General features: G+C 43.6%; 1 protein-coding gene across 3 annotated transcripts in view; it reads right to left on the bottom strand.

The window, feature by feature from the left end:
- Positions 1 to 20,851, bottom strand: part of fnip1 (folliculin interacting protein 1) — a 39,139-nt gene that overhangs the window by 4,193 nt on the left and 14,095 nt on the right. For 2 of the 3 annotated variants that reach the window (XM_034206557.1, XM_034206558.1), the window contains exons 2-14: positions 20,635 to 20,764; positions 17,183 to 17,320; positions 16,879 to 16,979; positions 16,581 to 16,655; positions 16,220 to 16,311; positions 15,162 to 15,245; positions 12,761 to 12,832; positions 11,109 to 11,244; positions 10,169 to 10,370; positions 9,652 to 9,734; positions 4,796 to 4,942; positions 3,194 to 3,363; positions 298 to 2,020 (exon numbers count right to left, since the gene is read on the bottom strand). In XM_034206557.1, coding sequence (XP_034062448.1) covers positions 298 to 2,020; positions 3,194 to 3,363; positions 4,796 to 4,942; positions 9,652 to 9,734; positions 10,169 to 10,370; positions 11,109 to 11,244; positions 12,761 to 12,832; positions 15,162 to 15,245; positions 16,220 to 16,311; positions 16,581 to 16,655; positions 16,879 to 16,979; positions 17,183 to 17,320; positions 20,635 to 20,764 — 3,153 coding nt within the window. The remainder of the gene's footprint in view (positions 1 to 297; positions 2,021 to 3,193; positions 3,364 to 4,795; positions 4,943 to 9,651; positions 9,735 to 10,168; positions 10,371 to 11,108; positions 11,245 to 12,760; positions 12,833 to 15,161; positions 15,246 to 16,219; positions 16,312 to 16,580; positions 16,656 to 16,878; positions 16,980 to 17,182; positions 17,321 to 20,634; positions 20,765 to 20,851) is intronic. The other variant, XM_034206559.1, reaches the window with a different exon arrangement.

Raw genomic sequence — 20,851 nt, 5'->3', positions numbered from 1 at the left:
GTAAGTTTGACTAATATAACTGCATTTTTTTTGGCTAGCCTAGATTGACTCAACTGACTCAATCTGATGACTAAAAAAAAAGTGTATTTACATTTTTCAAAACCAGACTGAAATACTTTTTTTTTTTTTACTAGGATTAGACTAAAATGTCCTGATTTTAAGTTACATAAAACCAGAACAAATAACAGCATAGGGTTTACTCAACGTGATGAAAACTTCAAATTAGTATTTTTCACTAAGACTAATGAAACAAAATGAACATTAGCATTTGCACTAGTTATTGTGTCATGTACTCACCCGGGGAGGGGCAGCAGCATCTCTTCCTGCCAGTCCTCGGTGTCCTCGCTCTCGCTGTCCCCCAGCGCGCTGTCCGAACTCTCGTTGCGGGGGATCTCCCAGTCGTTGGCCGGCATCGCCTTGTTGTTTTGGTCCTCTGTGCTCTTGCTGCTCTCATCCTGGGGGAGGGGGACCGACAGCAGAAGACCCTTGTCCTGCTCAACAGAACAGCTCCTGCTGCAGCAGCATGTGTCGGAGGAATCTGTGGAGCCACACCTGCACCTCCTCTGGACGCTCAGCAACATGTCTTCCTTCCTGCTGGACCCCACCTCCGCCCTACCTGAACCTAAACACAGACCTATCCCCGGACTGCTGTGGCCCCCAATGTCCCCGGGTTGGGGGACTCCCGAGGGGTCCAGCAGGTCCTTGTGCATACCGTCTGTGCTGCTGGCCGTCGGTCGTTTGGCCACATCTTCTATAGTCCTAGTCTCCACGGGGTTATCCACACTGAAGTACTCGTCAAAATCGTCCACACAGTTGGGGGTCCACTTGGGCATCTTACTGGACACCCGCTGCAGGGGGGGGGCTGCCTTGGTCTGTTTGGTTTGGTCCTCCGATTGGCTGCTGCTGCTGGTCTTCGACTCCGCTCCACTCTTGGGTTTGTGATGTTGCACCTGATGCTGTTTCTGCTGCATCAGCATCAGCTGCTGGTGGAGAGGTTTGTCCTTGAGGTGCTTCTTGTACTTCTTCATGTCCTCTTCCACTTTCCTCCGGCGGCTCTCTGTGTCCGACTCTGGAGACATGGAGTCTCCGATGAGGAAGGTGACTTTTGTTGCCGGCTCGTCCTCTTCTGTCAGGATCAGAGACATGGGCCCCGACGCGGTGCTTCCTGGAACTGGCACTGCAGCAGCAGGCGTGGTTTTATCAGGGAGCTTCTTCTCCAGAGGGATCTCTAACGGCAGAGTGGCCAGCACCCTGGGGGGCTGGGTCCCTACGCCTGCATCCGTCCCAGCCTCTGAGACGGGGGTCTTCTGCTCTGTGGGGACAGGAGATGGTGATGATGCCAGTGAGGCTGTGGGTGTGGACGGGACGATGAGTCTAAGGTCTCCCTTGGTCTCTGTGTCCAGCACACAGACCTCCTCCCTGGGGGACGCCGAGCCCACCCGCAGCACCGTCTCCAGCCGGGCCTCTGGGACCCCTGGGGGGCTGCTGGACTCCCTGAGCAGCCCCCCGGGATCAGCTGATTCTGCAATCCTCCTGATAACAGCACTGTCCCCCGTCTGAAGCACACTGCTCCTGGACCCTTGACTGTCGCTGCTGTCCTCCTCCTCTTCCTCCTCCTCATCCTCCTCCTTGGGTGTGTCCCCCCCACCCTGCTCCCCCTCTGTGTCTGTGTAAGTGCTGCTCTGGAGGCTGTTGTCTGAAGGGTAGCTGCTGTCCTCTGCCTCGGTCTGCCGGCTGTGGGTGGGGTGAGACAAGTAGTCCCCGCTGGGTTTGTGGACGGTGACCAGCACGTAGTCCGACTCCTCCACCTCTCCTCTCCTCAGGGAGGTGGTGATGAGGGAGCCGGGGATGACGATGGCCTCGTCCTCGGCGCTGTCCAGCATGTGTGTCTCCAGCAGCTCGGAGCAGCGGATGAAGTAGGTGAGGATGTAGAGGAGCCTCTGGACCAGCTCCTGTCTGCGGCCCACCACCACCGTCCTGGACAGCCGCACCGGGGACCCTATGGCCCCGTACAGGTCGCCTACACAGTGAAGGAAACCAAAAAAACATTAGCACTTCTGGACAGCCATTTAGATTTATCGAATTATTTTCACAGGTAATGTTTTTTTAATCATTTATGCCCGTTCCATAACATTTGACTGTGAAGTCTCCAGTTTTGCCGCAGTGTGAAGTTCATTGGATGAACGGTTGTCGAGAAAATTACTCATAAATAGGTTATAGATCTTTCTTTCTTTATCTATCATTAAAATGAGCGAGCTGTACCGAGCAGGCAGTTTGTAGAAGAGTAAATAGGGGTTCCCTCTGAATACACTACACAGTGTGTACATAACACACTTCTAATACATACGACAACAAAACTGGCACTAGAGACAGTCATTTCTCGGATCCCTGATCCATCATGAGAAAAGTTGTGTGATGAAGACTTTTCGAGAAAAATACATTACGTTTGACTTACATTTTAGTATCTGGATATAAAACAGTTTATATCAATATTTGAGGCTTTTATTTGAATCTCACAAAGGACATATTACAGAACTTATGAAGGTATGTTTAAACAATCGCCAGTCAAACAAACAAAAGACTAACGTGTTCTTTCCTCTCTGGTGTGCAGTTCTCACTATGAACACCAGGAGGCACCATGAACTCACTTTCCCAGAGTTCTCCATGTCACATGAGGTGAAAGTGTGGACAACTCAACATACTCTATAAGATGTTTGTGTATTTAAAGGATATCATCACTCACTACATGCATCTACAAATCATCTACAGCTATACTGTGTGTATAAACCCATCAACACACTGCGCAGAAGTGCACTAATAGATTAGTAGTAATGCAACATGTTACAATAAAAACCACTGATGCTTTACGCAGCAATAAGTATCTAAATGAACTGCACCTCATTGGAGTATTATTTCATTTTAAATAAAAAAAATTGCGTTTTTAATCACACGATCATTAATGCATTACACTTATGAAACTGACATAAGAGCTACAACAGAGTGCAGTCTAATGGAGCTGCATGTGGAGAACATTCAGTCCCAACTTGTCTTTGTGCTGGGATGATTAATGATGACAGGTGAGGATGTGTTCCAGCTTCAGCGAAAATGAGGATCAAACACGGGTGTTTTATCAGACGTCCATTTGTTTTGTCCCCGTGTGTGCTTGTGTGCGTTTGTTTTCCGAGTGCCTCACCTAGTTGTGCCCAGAGCGGGTTGTAAGGGTGCGTCTTGGCCAGCATGTCGACGCTCTTGGAGGAGTGTTTCTCGAGGAAGATCTTGATTGGAGGCTGCCCATTGGGCATGACGGTGGGCACCCAGGCCAGATGATTGGTCAGGATGGCTGTCAATAACGCGGGGAGGAATCTGAAATAAATAAATGGGTTGGTGAGCAAAGAGACGAGGAGAATCCAAACATCCTAGCTGTGTGAACCCGATCAAAAATGACTTCTCAGTTTCCCTCCTGACCTTATTTGGTGAGGTCAACTTGGTCAGACCTTTTCTTGCTGGCCTGAACACACACATCCATTGTTTGCCACACACACACACAAATAGAAATGTATGCAGAAAGATACACACGCACTAATACAAATGATTCACTTCTCAGTCCTGACCATAAGTATCTACTTCCCTTCCTGTCTCATGACTCAACACCAATGCTACTCAAGTTCAGTCATGTGCTCCAGCACAGTTGTGACTGCGGCACTCATCACTAGCATCATGGGAAAACTGACAGGACGCCTCAGAAAAGAAATGATGTCTTACGAGACATTTTGTTGCCAGGGAGACATATGGCTTCATCCGAGAGTCAACATAGCGTAGAAGTAGTTGTGTATCGTCAGGTCCAAAGTGGATGTGTGGAAGACACCCTAACATTGGTGGAAATACTGACTTTTAAGAGAAATTATGCTAATGAGGAAACACCAATGGTTGCCTAGGAGACACCATTTAGAGTGTGCAGGGATTTAGAGAACATGAGAAAGTGAAAGGTAGTAATAGTAAAGTACAGACACGTTCTGATTCTTCAGTCTGATAAACAGTATTCCACCACGATGTCTTCCAAGTGGAGGGGTTTGTATTGCTCATGTGGAATTTCTTCAAAATTATTTGTGTACCCTCAATTTAAACATTTGTCTGTAAAGTGTTAAAAAAAACTATGTTTTATGATGGTCTTAACATGTTATTTTTGCTGTATGCAATCAATGATACAATTTGAACAAAGAATGCGATAAAAACACTTCTAAATGCTACATGGATGTTCAACAAAGGCCTTGCTACCAATTCATTTGTGTACAATTAGCAGTGTTTTGACGTGGCTTTATGACAGCAACAATAAGCAATTAGAGACTGGCATTCACAGCTCCCTCAGTGGCAGACCAAGACATGCAAAGAGGGTGAAACACTCACTTGTGTGTATGTTTGAGAGCCATGCAAAGGGTGAGAAAGACGATAGACTGTGTGGAATAAATAGAATGAACAGTGTGTGAACCTGCATGTGTTTCTCTGTTTATAGGCTTGTCCAGGAAGTAGAAGCAAAAAAGACTGTAACTTTTCTTTATGTCCGAGTTCTGCTATGCATGTCGTCTCTCTTTACATTAGTCAGCTCAGAAAAGATCAATCGAGTGGTGAACAGCCTGATCTTCACAACAGGTTGGTTTGCTGTGGCCTACCACTCTTAAAAACCAGTAAGTGATATGTGTTCGGAAATGACTTTTAACATATTTCCATGAATCCCCTTTTTGAGAGAAAATGTCTTGACTGATGGCGGCCTAGGTGTGAGAACAAGCAGTCACTCAACTGGTTCTTGGAGGCCTGCTCCATCAGCAGCGAGAGCTCCCTCATGAAGTGACCGCAGAGCTGGTTCTTCTCCGACGCCCCGGACATCATGGTCAACCACACGGGCTCAGCCACCCTCGGCATGGTGTAGAGGTCGCAGATTGTCATCCTGGAGATGAGGTACGGCGAGGGAGGGATGAAAGAGCATGGAGAGGGGCATGGACAGGGAAGGAGGGGAAAAAGAGACAAAACAGACAGAGAGAGAACAGACATGTTATTGTCTCTCGGGGTAAACAAAAGAGATCTCAGTTCACAGACTGCGCTGGGCCCATGGGAGACCCTCGTTGTGTGTGTGTTTGAAACAGTCCAGCAAACTTGACTCCCAACCCTATCTCCTGCTCTGTACAGTGTGTATATCTATCTGTATGAGGCTCAGTTGGAGCGTTTGTCCATTGAGAAGGAGTGGAGTTTCCATGGAGCGTGGGGCGTGTTGGTGAGCATGTCTCGGCTGGGGGCCAAGCTTTGACACAGGGGCAGAGGGGAATCTCTGCAGCCGGAGGAATGTGGAGAATCAGGCGTTTTTAGTCAGAGCTCAAATATGCACTGCAGCTGCTGGATTATGAGTTTGAAAATGCTAAACTGTGCAGATGTTTTATCTGCTCTGTTTTCTTCAAGGTTGTGTCTTCCTGGTCGAATGTACTTATTGTAAGTCGCTTTGGATAAAAGCGTCAGCTAAATGCAATGTAATGTAATGTAATCTGCTTTCTCTGCGAACATATCAAGCAAATTCAAGTGAAATACATTTGACCGCAAGTGATCTGTCACAAGACTTTTAACTGATAAACACTTAGTGGAAGCTTGATTTAGTGTAACAGGAAACTGCACAAGATCTAAGACAGTAAACATTCAACCCTTTTTGACCTATAAAAAAAACAAAACTTGGTGATAGAGGAGATGTGGCCATGCTGCATGCTGGGAGAAAACGCAGGTGTCACAAAGTGAAAGTGACCTTCACTAGTTCTCCAGTAATCAAGCTATTTCAGGTGGATGTGTTTCTTCAAAGCAGATAGGAACAACATGCGTAGTCTTTGTTTACGGGTTCATAACAAGAAGTTATGGACAGGGAGCGAAAAGGAGAACTCAAGTGCATTGCAATTCTGTTGTTGCGCTAGTTCTTTTTAGACGGTTTAGTGTTGTAATCCAAAACCTGTTCTTGGCGGGTTGATAATATTAACACAATGACTGTGGTAGTGGACACGAACGTCTAAGAAAAATGCTTGAACTACCTCCAAAAAACACTCAATTAAAAAAAAGCAGCTTAAGTGATTTATGACGTATAAACAAATCTTTAGTTTCGATTACATTTTGTAGCAAGGCTTGCTTTCTCTCACCAAGAAGGAATCATTTAACCAATGGATGAGAAGCTTACAAGAGAGTGAGTGATCACTGCATGAGACAATTTGAGCTTTAATCAATTTCTTGACATTAAACAAGGAACCATTACTAACTGTAGTACTTAGCTGCCAAAGACTTGATGTCACTTGTAAATCAACATACCCTAAACATGTCGCTGACTCTTTACACGTCGTTGTCAGCAGAGATGATCCATCATCAGGACTGCAGCATCAAATAACCTAATAACACTTTTTGATTCCTGGTATAAATGGGTTGACTTATCCGTGGCCTTTAAAGCCCCAGTCGACCCAGATAATGTGTGGTGTACATTGATCTGAAAGCCCCTCGGTGGGCTGGGGTCTGAGGCGGAGCCAGCTGAGAGGGAGATCGGCCCTCAGCCTCTCTGCAGCAGCTGTTCAGGTGAACTTTAAAGAGCGTGATGTGAAATTAAACTGTTGTGTCGAGGAGACCGATTTGAAATGCTCTCACTATGGACAGGAGCGATTCAAACCATTCTGATCTCATACACGACTTCTGGCTCAAGCTGTGTTTTCGAATGGCAATTGAAAGTGAAAGCACCTTGTACGTATTAAGAGTTATAGCACAAGAGTTATGGGCATTGAATCTAATAGTGCAATTACTAACCAATAATCCTTATGGGTTTATATTATTTTTGTTTATTAGAATACAAACATTTAAGTAGTGTACTTTCTTTTGCCTCTTACCAATCAGTCAAATATTTAGTATAAAAGTCAAATTTGCACTATAAATGATGTAGGCACAGTTTTCTTTCCGATTGCCTTCAGTTCATTTTGTGCTATTACGGTGCTTTAAAAACCTTAAAATGTCGGGCCATTAACAACTGAGGCACAGTTTCTAGTGGCCTCCATTAAGTACTTGCATACTTTCGTCCAAGAGAAGGATAAGCACTTTTTTTTATGCTTGTGAGCTAAAATGGGAAGTGGAGTCTCTCCAACCCTGATGTGTTAAGTGGCTCTGCCGCCGTCACTACTCCTGCTTTTCCTCTAACTGCAAACTCTAAAGTAACCCCCCCAATAGAGGCTGGTGTGACTTCTATGTGCACATGCCTCTGCTAAGTGCCCAGCTTATCTTCGACAGCATGCGTGGGTATGTGTGCATGCCCACCCTCCAACTACGTCACTGCAGAATCAGAATCTTGCAAAGGCATTTCCTCCAGTTCCTCCTGTAATGTTCCATGAAGTCAAAAGCCCTTAATGGCAAAGGTGGCTGCACTTATATTTAGCTGCTGGCTGAAGGTGAGATTTTACAGATATTTAGTTAGTCCCGGGATCTCACATATTATTTACTATTCTGGTGCCCGTGGCCAGTGTCTGAGGAAGATAGGATTGCCACTTCGCAGGCTTGGGTTGCTGTGGCCGGCTGCCAACAGACATATGACTGCAGCAATGAGGGAACCTCAGACAGACTGCCTGCAAGTGTGTGTGGCAAGTGAAAGTAGTGGTATGCACGCACACACACACACACACACACTTAAGGTTGTGTGTTTTACGAGGTGCCAAACAGTCATAGAGTACTGACAAGCATATCACACCAATTCAAATGTTTAAGAACCTTTATGATTTCATATTTGATTTCATTACACATTATAAGGTTATATCCTTCTGGGAACTGGTGTTTCTAGACAAATAATAAACAAAGCATCCTCATTGGGTAGTTGTGGTGGAGAGTTGAGAAGTAACTGGTAGCTTCTAACATTTCAGCCAAATAAGCTTCCTGAAAAACAAACAAAACTCTATTGCAAGAACTCCCAGCATGCATAGCAACATCTGTGGTTTGCTACAGGTAGGTCACAGTGTGTTCCTCCTTTCTTTTAGCTAACATACTACAACATTTCTTACTGTACGGCGTTATTTTTGTGCCTCTATCCTGAGCACGCAATGGAACATTTTGAGCATAGGAAATGTTATTGAGCGCGCAATTTAACATTTTTGAGCACAGAAAAATATATTTTGCAAGCACAATTGACTCCAAGCCCTCTCACAAACTCCTGCTCCGTGCACAAGAAGACTGCTGCACGCGCTCTCCCTCCCTCTCTCTCCCTCGCTCAACCTCTCCACCCTGTGTGCTTCTCAGGTTTGCCTGTGTGCGCGCTGAAGTTGGCACTTGAGGGTAGTCTTATTGTAAAGTGGTACTCAATTATCTATTAAATTATGCGCATATGACAAAAGGACAGAGACTGTTAGCATCACGCTATCCTGACACATCAACCCCAGTGGGTGTTCATTAGTTATTCATTGATTCGACACCTCAGCACGCCACATCAGTAACTGGAGCAGAATTACACAATCCCTTCACCGTATCTCCGTTAACTTTAGAGTCCATAAAATCACCTTGTTATTCAGAGACACAGCGTGCTCACTGACAGTTATCCTATAGCACATGCTAACAACATCAAAGCAATGAAAAGCACCATTCAGTTCAATTGTTACAACTAACAAAGAGGCATTTAAGGACACCTTTATGACGGGAATGCATCAAAGTAATGTGACACTTGCCTAGTGAACATAAGAAATATGACATGGGGAAAAATAATGATCTTGTAAACCTTGTTGACAGATCAGGTGCTTCTTTTATCTGCAGGCCATAGCAGCTGGAGAATATCAGATGTTATCAACAACAGTTTACTGCCTGCTTGATGAATGACCGCCTGTTTGCACTATCCCGCTGTTAACACGGCCACATACTCAATAAACCAACGACTTAACTCACAATATTAATTGAAAATGATTTTGTTGACTTAACGGCAGCACTGATCAAGGTTTACAGTAACTGTCCAAGTTTATTCCCAGTTCCTTTTCCACTAACCTAACAAGTTCCAGAGCAGCCAATACCATGTTGCCGTTATTGCTTAATTCCTGTCTGCCTTCTTCCGTTGATTTCTCTGATGTCCGAGGCTCTGTCTTGTACCTACTTTACTTCTCTCCCTTGATCCTCCTTCGCAACGGTCATTATGTTGCTTAGCAGCAATGTGTTTTCAAGTATTAACAACCTCTGAACATTTCCAATTTGACCAATCAGAATGTAATATTCAACTAAGCCGTGTAATTAACCAAGATAATACACGTTTATCAAACTGTGTAATGTAAACCTTCACACACAAAAAGCCAGAGAATGTGAACAAAGTCATTTGTAAGAGATAACGTGTTGGGTTTAAGATGGAAACATCTCTTAAAACTAAATATCAACCGACTCCATCTAACGAGGGCAGCCGGGAAAAAACTCCTAACCCGGTGTGCAAACAACACTCAAATATCAGGGCTTTCACAAAGGCACCAATATTACATTTTTGAGATGAAGATTTCGTATATCAGTGATAATGTCAGTAGAAGAATTTGGCCCGACCCTATGATCTATGAAGTATTTGCCAGTTGTCGTAAGAAAATAATGAATGAAGTCTGATTATTGTCTGCATTATGGTGAGAGTGTGAATTGTTGCCATACCTGAACTCGTTGAGCCCTTCCACCATTCGGCTGTAAGCCAGGGCTCTCTGAGTGGCATCAGCTGACCGACGACACTTCATGGCCTTGAGGGTGACACAACACATATGCTCTTTGAGAGAATTGGCACTGAAGCTGACAAACAATACCGCAGGAAAGGTGGAGCAAGGAATGTGTGAGGGCGGGGGGGGCTGAAAGAAAGATTGAGGGTAAACCTGGAAGTCCTCCAGAGCTGCGACAGTGCCAACAACAGACAGCCGTGAACAGAATCTCAGATATACAAGGTATGATCATTGAGTGGTCATCTGACAGCAACTCTGCTCATTACACCAGCAAAGGTCTGCATTCAATACTATTCATGTCTCCCTGCTAAATGCATTTCACTGACAGGCTTATCTTCACAGTGTCAATCAGGGAAGCAACAGCAGTCAAAAAGGGGGAAACAAACTTCCAACACATCAAAAGAATCTTCTTTGCAGTTAATAACAACACAGTCAATCAGTGTCATACACAAACTCACCTGTTCGATAGCGCTCTTGAGTTTGTTCATGTGGCTTTCAAAGAGAGGGAAGTGGGAGAAGAAGAAATCCTGGAAGCGGTTGTTCTCCTCCGTGTTGGGGGACAGCATGAAGATGACGCCGATGGCGATCTTCTTCTTCCGAGCCACGCCGAGGCTCGGTCCGGCGCTATCGTCAGACATGTTGAAGCTCTCCTCCACTGACCTGACGGGGACAGGGCACACAAGGAGTCACAAGGAGCAGAAGATAATCCGATACAACCTCCGAAGCCTGAGATGTTTGTGTGGCTGCTCTGATTTCCGAATGTTCACCTGCCCTTGAAGATCATTAAAGTTATATATTAAGGCTAGATCATAATTTAGGCCTTCCCTATACTGATTACTACTGATTGATATTACAAATACATTTTCCATGTACCGCAAACATGTTGTCATTTATACATCTAAGACGAAAAATACGCACATCACATGTCGAGGGACTTTGAATCCCAGCCCTTTTCAGCTGGAAAACAAGATGCTTTAGTGCTGCTGAAATGTATCGCCTGGAAGATACGAGCACTCAGAGGCGTACAGCTGCATTTACATTGACAAGCCAACACAGCATCCTGTCTAGTCACAGCACTGTGTGTGTGTGTGTGTGTGTGTGTGTGTGTGTGTGTGTGTGTGTGTGTGTGTGTGTGTGTCATTTTCCGAGCTGCTTGTTGGATTGTGAGGAAGTCAAACAGGATACACTTCACAAAAGCATATCAGAGGCCTTAAGCAGGGGGGGGGGGAATGGAGAGAGTGTGTGAGGGAAGTTGTGCAAAGAAAGACAACAAAGCTAAGACGGTTACCTCCTTCGCCTCCTTTACTCTTAGTGTAAGTTAGACCTGACTCTATAGTTGTTTTTTATGTAATGTACAAATAAATATGTTCTTTGCACAGGTGTGTGTGCATGTCTCACCATCGGGGGAACACGCCGTTTTCTAAGCTGGTGGTTTGGCTGCGGAGCCATCGCCGCTGGTAACTGGACGCACAGCTGCTGGTGAGGGAGGAGCCGGGAGACGGGAAGGGGGTGATCAACAGGCTGCTCAGGGAAGCTACAGGGGGAGTTGGAGGGATGGAAAGAAGGATCGGAGGGGGATAAAGGAGATGAGAGAAGGGAGGGAAAAATGAAGAGAGCAAGAATGAGGAGAAGGAGAACAGAAGGGAGGGAATGGTGGGTGACAAGAGAAGAAGGACAAGAGTGAGTCAGACAAGTGCGTAGGGCATCTGAACAACACATTGCACACACACATTTCCACACAGAGATTGACAGATGTAACAAACTATAATTGATCTTACTCAGACGAGGCACGGGAAAAGGCACGAAGATACCCCTCTTTACACTTTCCCCTAATTATTAGATAGCTTTCTTATGAGATCTAATATAAGCCTGCTAGCGGTCACATGCTTGGACAACCTGGCTTTACACCAGGCTGATATAGTAATGACAAACCTACACGCGCACAATCACAGAGTTATTTACAGCCCCGGCAGCACGTACTGGTCAATGGTCACATGAGTCAGTTGTGTCTGACCTTAAGTGTTCAAAGAGATGAACAGACGAGTGTGTGTGACGTATGAAGAGAGAACTGTGCTAGGTGAAGACGTAGCAGTAAAAGGGGACAATATGTATTTGGGATTTTTGCCACAGAGGGATGTGGGTCCATTTGTTTATCAGTTTTTGCTAAAGAGCCTCACCCCATTGGGGAGAAGGGGGGGGGGAAAGTGGAGATGAGAGGACGAGGCTGGAATTAGAAGCTCATTTACTAGTAGCAGCTTTTCAGAGCTGCTATATTTAATCCTGCATGTGACCCGGGTTTGAGCAGAAAGCCCAATTCCCTTCATACCATTCACGCCAGTGGGGTATGGTGGTGTTTGTAGAGGGGGGAGTTTCCATTGCACAAGGTTTTCTGGACCCTAGATGCCACGTAAACACCTACAGGGTTTGACGTCAAAATACTTTGAAGGAATGGCAATGGAGAAGAAAACTGATTGCATGCTAGTGAGATCAGTTGCACTCACGTCTGCACACGTATTTTTAAATATATTGAATATGTTCACACAAATGCTCAACTTTTTACTGCGATATCTTGTTTCAATAGTTACTTTATCGCTTTATTTTTGTTGTATTATTATTATTTAATTTGTATTCTATTTTAATCTTGTGTAAATCCTGTTTCTCATTCTGACACTGTTGCTGCTATAAACGCCTGAATTTCCCCAAGGGGATAAATAAAGTTCCATCTTATCTAATCTTATTGTATCAAAGCTCAAGCATCACTGCTTAAAGTAACCAATGCAGACGTTTAACATTTAGGTGTATCATTCCTGTTGAAAAAAGGCCAGTTTGTGGGAACTTTTAATGTGTTTGAGGTAGGAGAGTGTTAAGAGTTATAATTCAATAATTTATATACTTATTAATCTTCCTTAAATTGACCTTGACCTCTTTGGTCTGGACAAGAATAAATGTGGACCCAATTCAAAGTGTAGCTGCACTGTAGGGCTGAGAGTAACATAGCTGTGCTCAGTGTAGGTCAATCCAAGCTTTACCTCCTAGTCTCATTAACATACCTGACCTGGCGATGCCGCTGTCCCTCTCGTCGTGAAGCCCTCGGCCAGGCATGTCCATGGGGTGACTGTGGCCTGCAGCAAAGGGTTGAGAGAGAGAAAGTGAAACGGTTGGGTTAAAGGTAAAGGAAAAGGGTGAAGACAGAGGGCAGAGGGAGACACAGATCAAAGGGAGATTGTTGACATAAGAGACCGAAGAAAAGGAGAGGAAAGAAGGAAAGTGACACAGAATAAACACGTGAGAAATTATATAAACAAAAACAGTACAAGCTTTATTTAGGGTTCTAACACCTAGTCATAGCCTGAATATGCTAATCCACAAACAAATATAGAGACTACAATTAGGACGCTTCACCTCCTCAACCTCCTTTACCAAGCTATGGCAAGAAAATTCTCATCAAGAAACTGCAAGCATTCTTTTTACTATAAACTACTTTTGGACATGCAACCAGGAAATGTTATCTTACTATTACTATACGCTGTATCTCCACCATTAGACCACAAATCACACAACTACTACATGTGAGGTTACTACAATAAAAAGGGGGATGTTTAATAATATCTACTGTCAAGTGGCTGTTACTGATTCATTCCAAAACGGCTGTTTGTTTTTGTTTCACCAAAAACAGGAAGTTCCACAAGTAAGACACATACTGTAAAAGACACTACTGCTGTTTAAGGCTCACTGACTCACTCACTGGTGTGGCTATCTTCAGCAGCTGCCACAGCTTTGATGCTACTTTTTACAAGAGACACGGCACTATGAATGTCACCTGTTTGCCTATTCTCAAATGTCCTTCTCGTCAACACTTCAGTATAAAATTGTAATACTTCTCACAGCGGAGAGGTGTGAAAACCACTAACGCAGCATGTCAATGTGCCGTTAAAAAGGCATAGCTCCGGCTGAGATGATTAACGAGCAAGTCAACATGGGCTTTTGTTGCAAAGCGTTCAAATGTTTGTGTATACGGGCACTCCTGTGGCAATCTGCGCTTTATGGCCACAACCAACATTGTATAACTACATGCCAGCCTATGGATGCCCCGAACAGAATTGTGGGTAGGCAGCATCGTGCAGAGTATGGCTGGGCAATATGAACATTTTTTAATTATCACAATACTTCCCATAATCGATATTGTGGCAATATTATACTGTTGACTATTTAGTGCTTTCACAAAAAAGTTCGCAGTGAGATTTTTGATTATCATCAGTAATGTGGATATAATGGCTCAAATCTAATTATAAAAACAGCTAGAATAGTCGGGTAATTTCAGAAAATTGCACTTCTTTACTGTAATGCAGTCTTTAAAACAAAGTAAAAGCCCCAGGTGGGATTATTATAACCAAAGTCTAGGACAATATGTCGTCTCAAATTACCATATCAATACTATATTGATATATTGCCCACCCCTCTGGAATGCCTCTGTAAAAACTCCTCACCAATTTGTAACAAGCATTTTTCTGACCTTTTGTTCTACTTCTGTTGGGGTTTAAGGTGAGTATATAACAGGTACAAATACAGCGGATAAAGTGGAATATTAAGTAACCGTTTCCTTTTCTAAAAACAACTACCGCCAAGGTGCCCTTTAACAAGGCATTTCCCCACCAGCTGCTCAGATGAAGTGTTCGGTGACCCACAGCAGACTGTGTAACCGTCTGATGTGAATAAAGATGTTTACATGCATACTTAAACATTACTGCATCATTACAACGCTTTCTAATAAAGAATACGAAAGCAGACTACTGGTAGAATGTCGATTGATGTTGTGACGGTTGATGATTCAACGCACATCAATCCTCAAATCGTCGAGATAAGTGAGTGTAGGAATGTTAGTGAAGAAGACAGAGAGAAGGAACTGTGAAACTCTAACTACGGCCCGACACCAGTGAGAAACCATGCATCACCTCTCTGTGTTTCATACACCTGCAGGCCTGGGTCAGATACATCTAGCATAGTTCTTATGGTGAGTGAGTTATTTTGTTTGACTTCTGATTGACTAGGCAACAGTTGGTGTTGTCTGGGTTCACTGCCAACTTCCAATCCAGAATGTGTAAAGAAAAAGCTGTGGATGTCAGAGAACGGCATTTGTACCGTTATTTGGAGCCACTTTTGAGGATTTCAGTCAAAATGTCCAAATTAAACAATGTAGGAGAAGACATCATCTTGTTTTGGAAGAACATGCCAACCACCTCAAAGAACATTTTCTGCAGCTTCTATCTGACCCAAGGTATTTACAGAAGTGCTGTGATATTGCATGCTGTGACTACTGCTACCACTTCCAGTGCAAGAATCACCACACAGGCATGCAGCCGCTGACAGTCAAGGCCAGTACAAACCCTCCTACTGTCTACAGTCTACACACACGCATGCTACTGGCAGTCATGGCCAGCTTTAAGCGCCAACCTGAAAAGAAAGATGCGCTCTTGATGAGGCGCAGAGGGCCCTGTTCAGAGAAGGCCCGTCGTGGGCTGCACAGCTGAGAAAGTCCTGCGCAGCACAGACAAAAACACGGAAAAGAAGAAAGGGAGGAAGAGGGAAAGAAACAAAAAACATGAACTGTGGTTAGTGAATGAATAAGGAGGAAAGCTGGCTGCCTCCTGTTTTTCTGGCCAACTTGTAGTCAAAAGAGTTGCAGGAGCTTTTTTAGTATGGATTAAAATATTGACCCTCCTCTGGTGGGTCAGTCAGTCAGTCATAGAGACAAAACTGAATGCTGGCATCACTCACAGAAAAGTAGCTTAACAAACAAATAACTTATGATACGTTTAAGAGTTAATATATTTTGTCTTTTTTGCGAGGATGAGAGAGAAAATGCACCAAAGGATCGAGTTTGCCAACTGTTCCTTTTATTCTTTTTTGTATATTCTAATTTAAATTCACGTCAGAGTTGTAAAGTGTTTGGTTTCAGTTTTTCAAACACAATTGTTTTTTTGTTTTGAGTTTCTCCGTGAATAACAAGTAGAGTCACCATGCACTTCAAGTATGAGTCACAGCAGGGATGCACTGTTACGTTGATACTTGATATGATAACTGTTGATTATGCAAATTGGCTGAACAATTAGGGGAGAGCTGTTGGCAGAGTCCATCCAGTAAAGAGCCAGGAAGCTACAAAACATCAGTCGATTCATCGCAGGTCTATCAAGGCACTAAAAGTGTGTAGATTTAAAAACATGTAAATTACAATTACTGCAGCAATTACAATATGTCGTACAGTTAAGTACCCCTCTATATAGTTGATTGTGGGTAATTTCTTCAAAAGAGTTCTAAGCACCGACTAAAAACTAAATGAGATTATGATTTTAAAGTCATATGTGCTCTAGAAGTGTTTGGCTATGAACATACAATAACAAACCTTTCACCTACTTTCTAATTAAGAGTTCACAAGTGAAGTGGAAAAAAAAGAAGATTGTCATTGTTGGCTGAAGAAGTTTTGGTGTGTGGCCCTGGGTTTCTATGGTTACCTATGTTCCCTAGCAGGCTGTTGGGCGCTGTGTTTTGATCGGGCCTCAGGGTGTTGCCGTCCTGTCCAATGAACTCTAGGCTGTCCTGTAACCTGAGATCAGAAAACCAACAAACAAAGAGGTTTATATGGATCATTTGGATGTAAGAACAACACAATGATGCTGTTTATACACACTATATGCAAGTTAGAGACACATATTTAAAAATGACTACAACTAGGGCACACTGTTTTGTACAAGAGTGTGTTTGAATAGATGGGGCAAATAGAAACAAACAGAGACAGCATCCCAGGTTTATTTTAAAACAGGGAATATAAACAACAACCAAGACAGATACAACAGGAAAGAGAGGTGTGTTTACGTGTTGAGACTGCCGTACACACTGCCTCCCGTCCTGGCGGTGAAGACCTTACTAAGCATCAGCTGAGGTGGCGATCTGATAGAACACAGGTACAAAGATCATCAGCAAGTGTTCTCAGTCCATGTGCTAGAACACGTTTACCTTTCAAATGATTGGTTTCCTCTTCTCCCACCTGTATTTACGCAAATTAAAAACAAGACACCTACGAAAAAACTACACCTCAAAGGTTTCATCTACCTATTAAATGGAATAAGAATTCTTTACATGTGCAGAGTTGATGCATCACTATACTCTTTACCTGATCTGGTGGATTTTTAGCGTGGAGCCTTTGTAGCTCATCGCCACAGAGCCAAACATCATTTCCCCCAGCATTACTACATCGGACGAACACCTCGAACCCTGGTGAGGAGAGGAGGAGCACAGAGGTTTTAGGTTGTTACCCTTAAAGAGAGATTAAGATGTTCTTGTCTAAATGGACCTCAAAGTATCGCTACAATCTACAATGGCTATGTGAGTGTTTTCTGTGCATGTGATATATGGGTATTAAAACACATTACTTAAGGGGAGTGAATCTGTAAAGGTATATTGAAAGTGTGTGTAACCTGGAAGCGGATGCCCGGCTCCTTAGGTTCCTTGGGCTCAGAGGTGCAGGAGGAGGAGCTGTCCAGAGAACTGCTGCTGCCTCCAGTAGGACGGAGCTGGCAGCATTTCCCGAACATCTTCCCCTGGCCCTCGGTGCTCTATGGGATCATGAACAAGAAATACAGCATTAAATACCATGAATACAAGGTCCTCAAACTCTGCAGAAGTTACGCTTGATACATTTGAATGTTTTAAGTGTTCATTACTGTGCATTGTCTCTGCCAAATAAACGATTCAATGAAAAAATGAAATGGTTTCAGAAAACCTCGTTCCCTTCATTCATCCAACGGTTCAATCCTCATTGCCCAAAGACATGTGTTTTTGCTGAGATTGAATAGCTGAAAAATTCGCCTTTTTTACTGCCATTTAGGATGTAAACAAACTTTTGCAGCCTCTGAAAACATATGGTCTAAATATCTAAATCTAAAACACTCCTCTTGATAACAGGCCAGTAGCAATGGCTCAAAGTATGAAGTTGCTTTTGGGACAAGGGAAAAAAAGCAATGGGCAACAATTAATAGTAGCAAAAATGAGCTGGAACCCTATTTTGTGGAAATGAAGGACAGGACAGATGTAGACAGAATGTGTGTCTGGCTCCAACTCTAAAAAAGGGTGTGGAAAAAGCCTGTACACGTGGGAATAGATAACAAAGTAAGAGGATTATATTGCAGAGGGACTTTACTAACATAGAGACAAGAGAAACCAGCTTCACCTCATTTCATCCAGATGAACAACAAGAACAAGTGCCAAATATAAAAGTAGCTGGCCCGTATCAAGTTAAGAATTTAACTCAAGCTGAAGTTATAATACTAAATTCTTCCAAACCCATAAAAACCTGATCCAGGCACAATTTGTGTAAACAGAAAACTAAAAGCAATGAGTGTCATGTGCCTTCTTAACTTGGCCGTCTATTCAGGAGGAATGCATTTGGGAGCGGGGGGAGGGTGTGTTTTTTAGCTAGGCTCTGGTAATGGCTCACTTGAAACCACTGTTGCTGCCAACGGAAGAATGGAAGAGAAAGGAGAGGAAACCGAGAGGGAGCCGAAGAGAAGGAAGGAAGGCAGGGATTAGTGTTTTTGCTTCAATGTGTTCATTAAAAGTACATTTCATTCTGTAATATCAGACATTTTGTAGGACACAGGTCCTCATGCTAATAAAGCCACGCGGATTCTGAGCCAGAATGTGCTTGAGTGTGTACGTGTGTGTGAATGCGTCCGCTGGCTGCACTGCAGTGTGAGGTGTGTACACAGAGGCCAGCAGCATGTGACTGGCAGTCATATGACTCTTTCTGGAACTCGTGAGCGAGCAGCACTGCAATCATTCCCCCTCCCTCCCCCTTTTTCTCTCTCACTCTCCCTCCACAACTTCATCCTTCTCCTAATATCCGCAGCTTGCTTCATCTCTTTGGATACATGCATTTATCTCCTGGATTCGTCATCTTCTTTAGATCCCTTCTTCCTAACAGACGATCTTTTGTTGCTTTGCTTTATTTGTAATTCCTTCTGACATGCATGCCCCATATATCCCTTGTTTCTCTATTCCTCATTCTCTCGATGCTGCTGTGGATCTCTCTCAAATAAATTCCTCTGAGTTGACAAAAAACAACAACAAAATAGACAAAAAAGAGCCATCATGTGATAGGAGTCACACAGTGGCTGGCCAAGCCCTAACAAAGCAGAATCTACCAAACATATTAATGTCAGCCCAAGCACCCACTGAACAGACTTTTTCAATTAATGTCTCTTTGCATTTAGCTTAATTTGTATTTAAAAGATCTCACTTTGAATGTATAGTATCACTTTGTAGGATGCATTCATTGTCTTACCGTGGTTTTATATCTGGCACCAGTACAATCTAAATGTAGAGCTTCAGTAAAATGAGAAAGCTATAAGCAAACAGACAATCTAAGTTTCAATGTCACAACACAGCAGGAGTGTGTGTCAGTGTGTATGTGTGAGGGCAAGGTTATGAACTTGATACTGAGGCAGATAGCAGATAGAGAAATACTGGTCATGGAAAAAAGAGACATGCCTAAGAGGAAGCCGAAAGACAGGTGAAACTCGCAGGTGATGGAAAGATGATTACAAAAAAAGACAAACAGGAAGCAGGTGTAGAGTGACAGTGTGAGGAAACTTTGAGACAACAAAAAAACATGTTGAGTTTGGTAGAAAACTAAAGAAAGCGTCGGAGGTAGAAAAAGATCAGGTAAGAGGTATAGTGAGAGTGAAAGAGGATATTTTAATAGGTAGAGACTACCTTATTACATTTATAAAATATTATAGAGATAAAGTAGGAAGTACTAAGTAAACCAGAACACTTATTTAATCAAGCCAAGAGCACAATTAGGGCGTTCAGAGAACCAGAACTTAGAGACAGGGGGAACCAGAACTTAGAGACAGGGGGAACCAGATTTAGAGAAAGAAGTTGTAGAGTTTAGGGAGGGTAAGACCGAGCCAGAGTCACGGGGAGAAAGACGTTGAGTGACAGGGCCGTCATGTGAGGATGAAAGAATGCTGCTTACACATGGGCTGTCAGCTGAGGCTATTATTATTGTAGATAAGAGCTCAAGAACAAACCGGTCACACAGACGGGAACACGCAGCAGCGTTAGGAGAGTATAGGGCATGTTATTCAAAAGCAACAGTTTGGGAGAGGCGAGACAAACAAAGTTGGTTGTCTAAAAAGAATTGATGCATTTAAAAAGCTACTGTTGCACACACTCTGATAAAAGGCCGGTTCACAGTGTTATCATTCTGTATTCTGCACTCAATGAAAAACACACTGACTAATCGTTTGCAATTATTATTTATCACAGGAGGACTGGACCTTTTCTTTTAGAAACTACAGAAGAAGATGTAACTTTGAGATGACTTTTGAATCCTACAAAGCCATGGAACATGCTGAAGAACTAAAAAGGCACTCTGAGACGGCAGACCTTTGCTAGATCTGTTTGATGTAGTGACAACCATGTGTGTCTGCCATGTGATTCAGACATGTTTAAACCCTGCTGACAAGTTTCATGAAACATGTTCTGGTTTCCCGCTGCCAAACAAACAAATATATATAAATCAAATAAACGAGTGTGTGCTTGATAAACAACTAACACACCCACAAAAAGAACGTGCACACTGTCCAACTGGGCAAATTCCCTGCCTTCCACTCCTGATCCCTTTGTCAGACATAGTTAACAGAGAGGACGAGAGGCGTCCTAGAGGATGAGGTGCAGCTTGTGGCTTCTGAACATCATGAAATACTCAGTTGCTATGTTTGTACTCCTACTGACCCGTTAGCAAAGTGGTTAGGGGGAACTCTGACATCCTAACACTACCTGTAACGAGTCGTGTCTTTTCGCCATCTACAAAACCAAGGATGGGCCACCAAATGACAACACAAACACAAAACATGTGACTCACTGTGATGGGGGTTTCCTCCGTGCCCTTCTTTTTTGCATTGGAGTCGAAGAGGACATTTCTGCCACGCCTCTCACAGTCCTGATACACGATCAGCCGTATCTGACTGGGATCCAGCTGGGGGATAGGCCAGCTACATGGAGGCGAGAAGGAAGAGAGGTAATGGAAGAAGGGGTCAGGAGAGAGGGAGTGAAGGCAAATGGGGGGGGGGGGGGGGGGG

Source organism: Gymnodraco acuticeps, unplaced genomic scaffold (genome assembly GCF_902827175.1).
Source record: "Gymnodraco acuticeps unplaced genomic scaffold, fGymAcu1.1, whole genome shotgun sequence".
Taxonomy (NCBI): Eukaryota; Metazoa; Chordata; class Actinopteri; order Perciformes; family Bathydraconidae; genus Gymnodraco; species Gymnodraco acuticeps.
The sequence above is the reverse complement of the archived record's forward strand: the minus strand, read 5'-3'. Positions and strand labels throughout refer to the sequence as shown.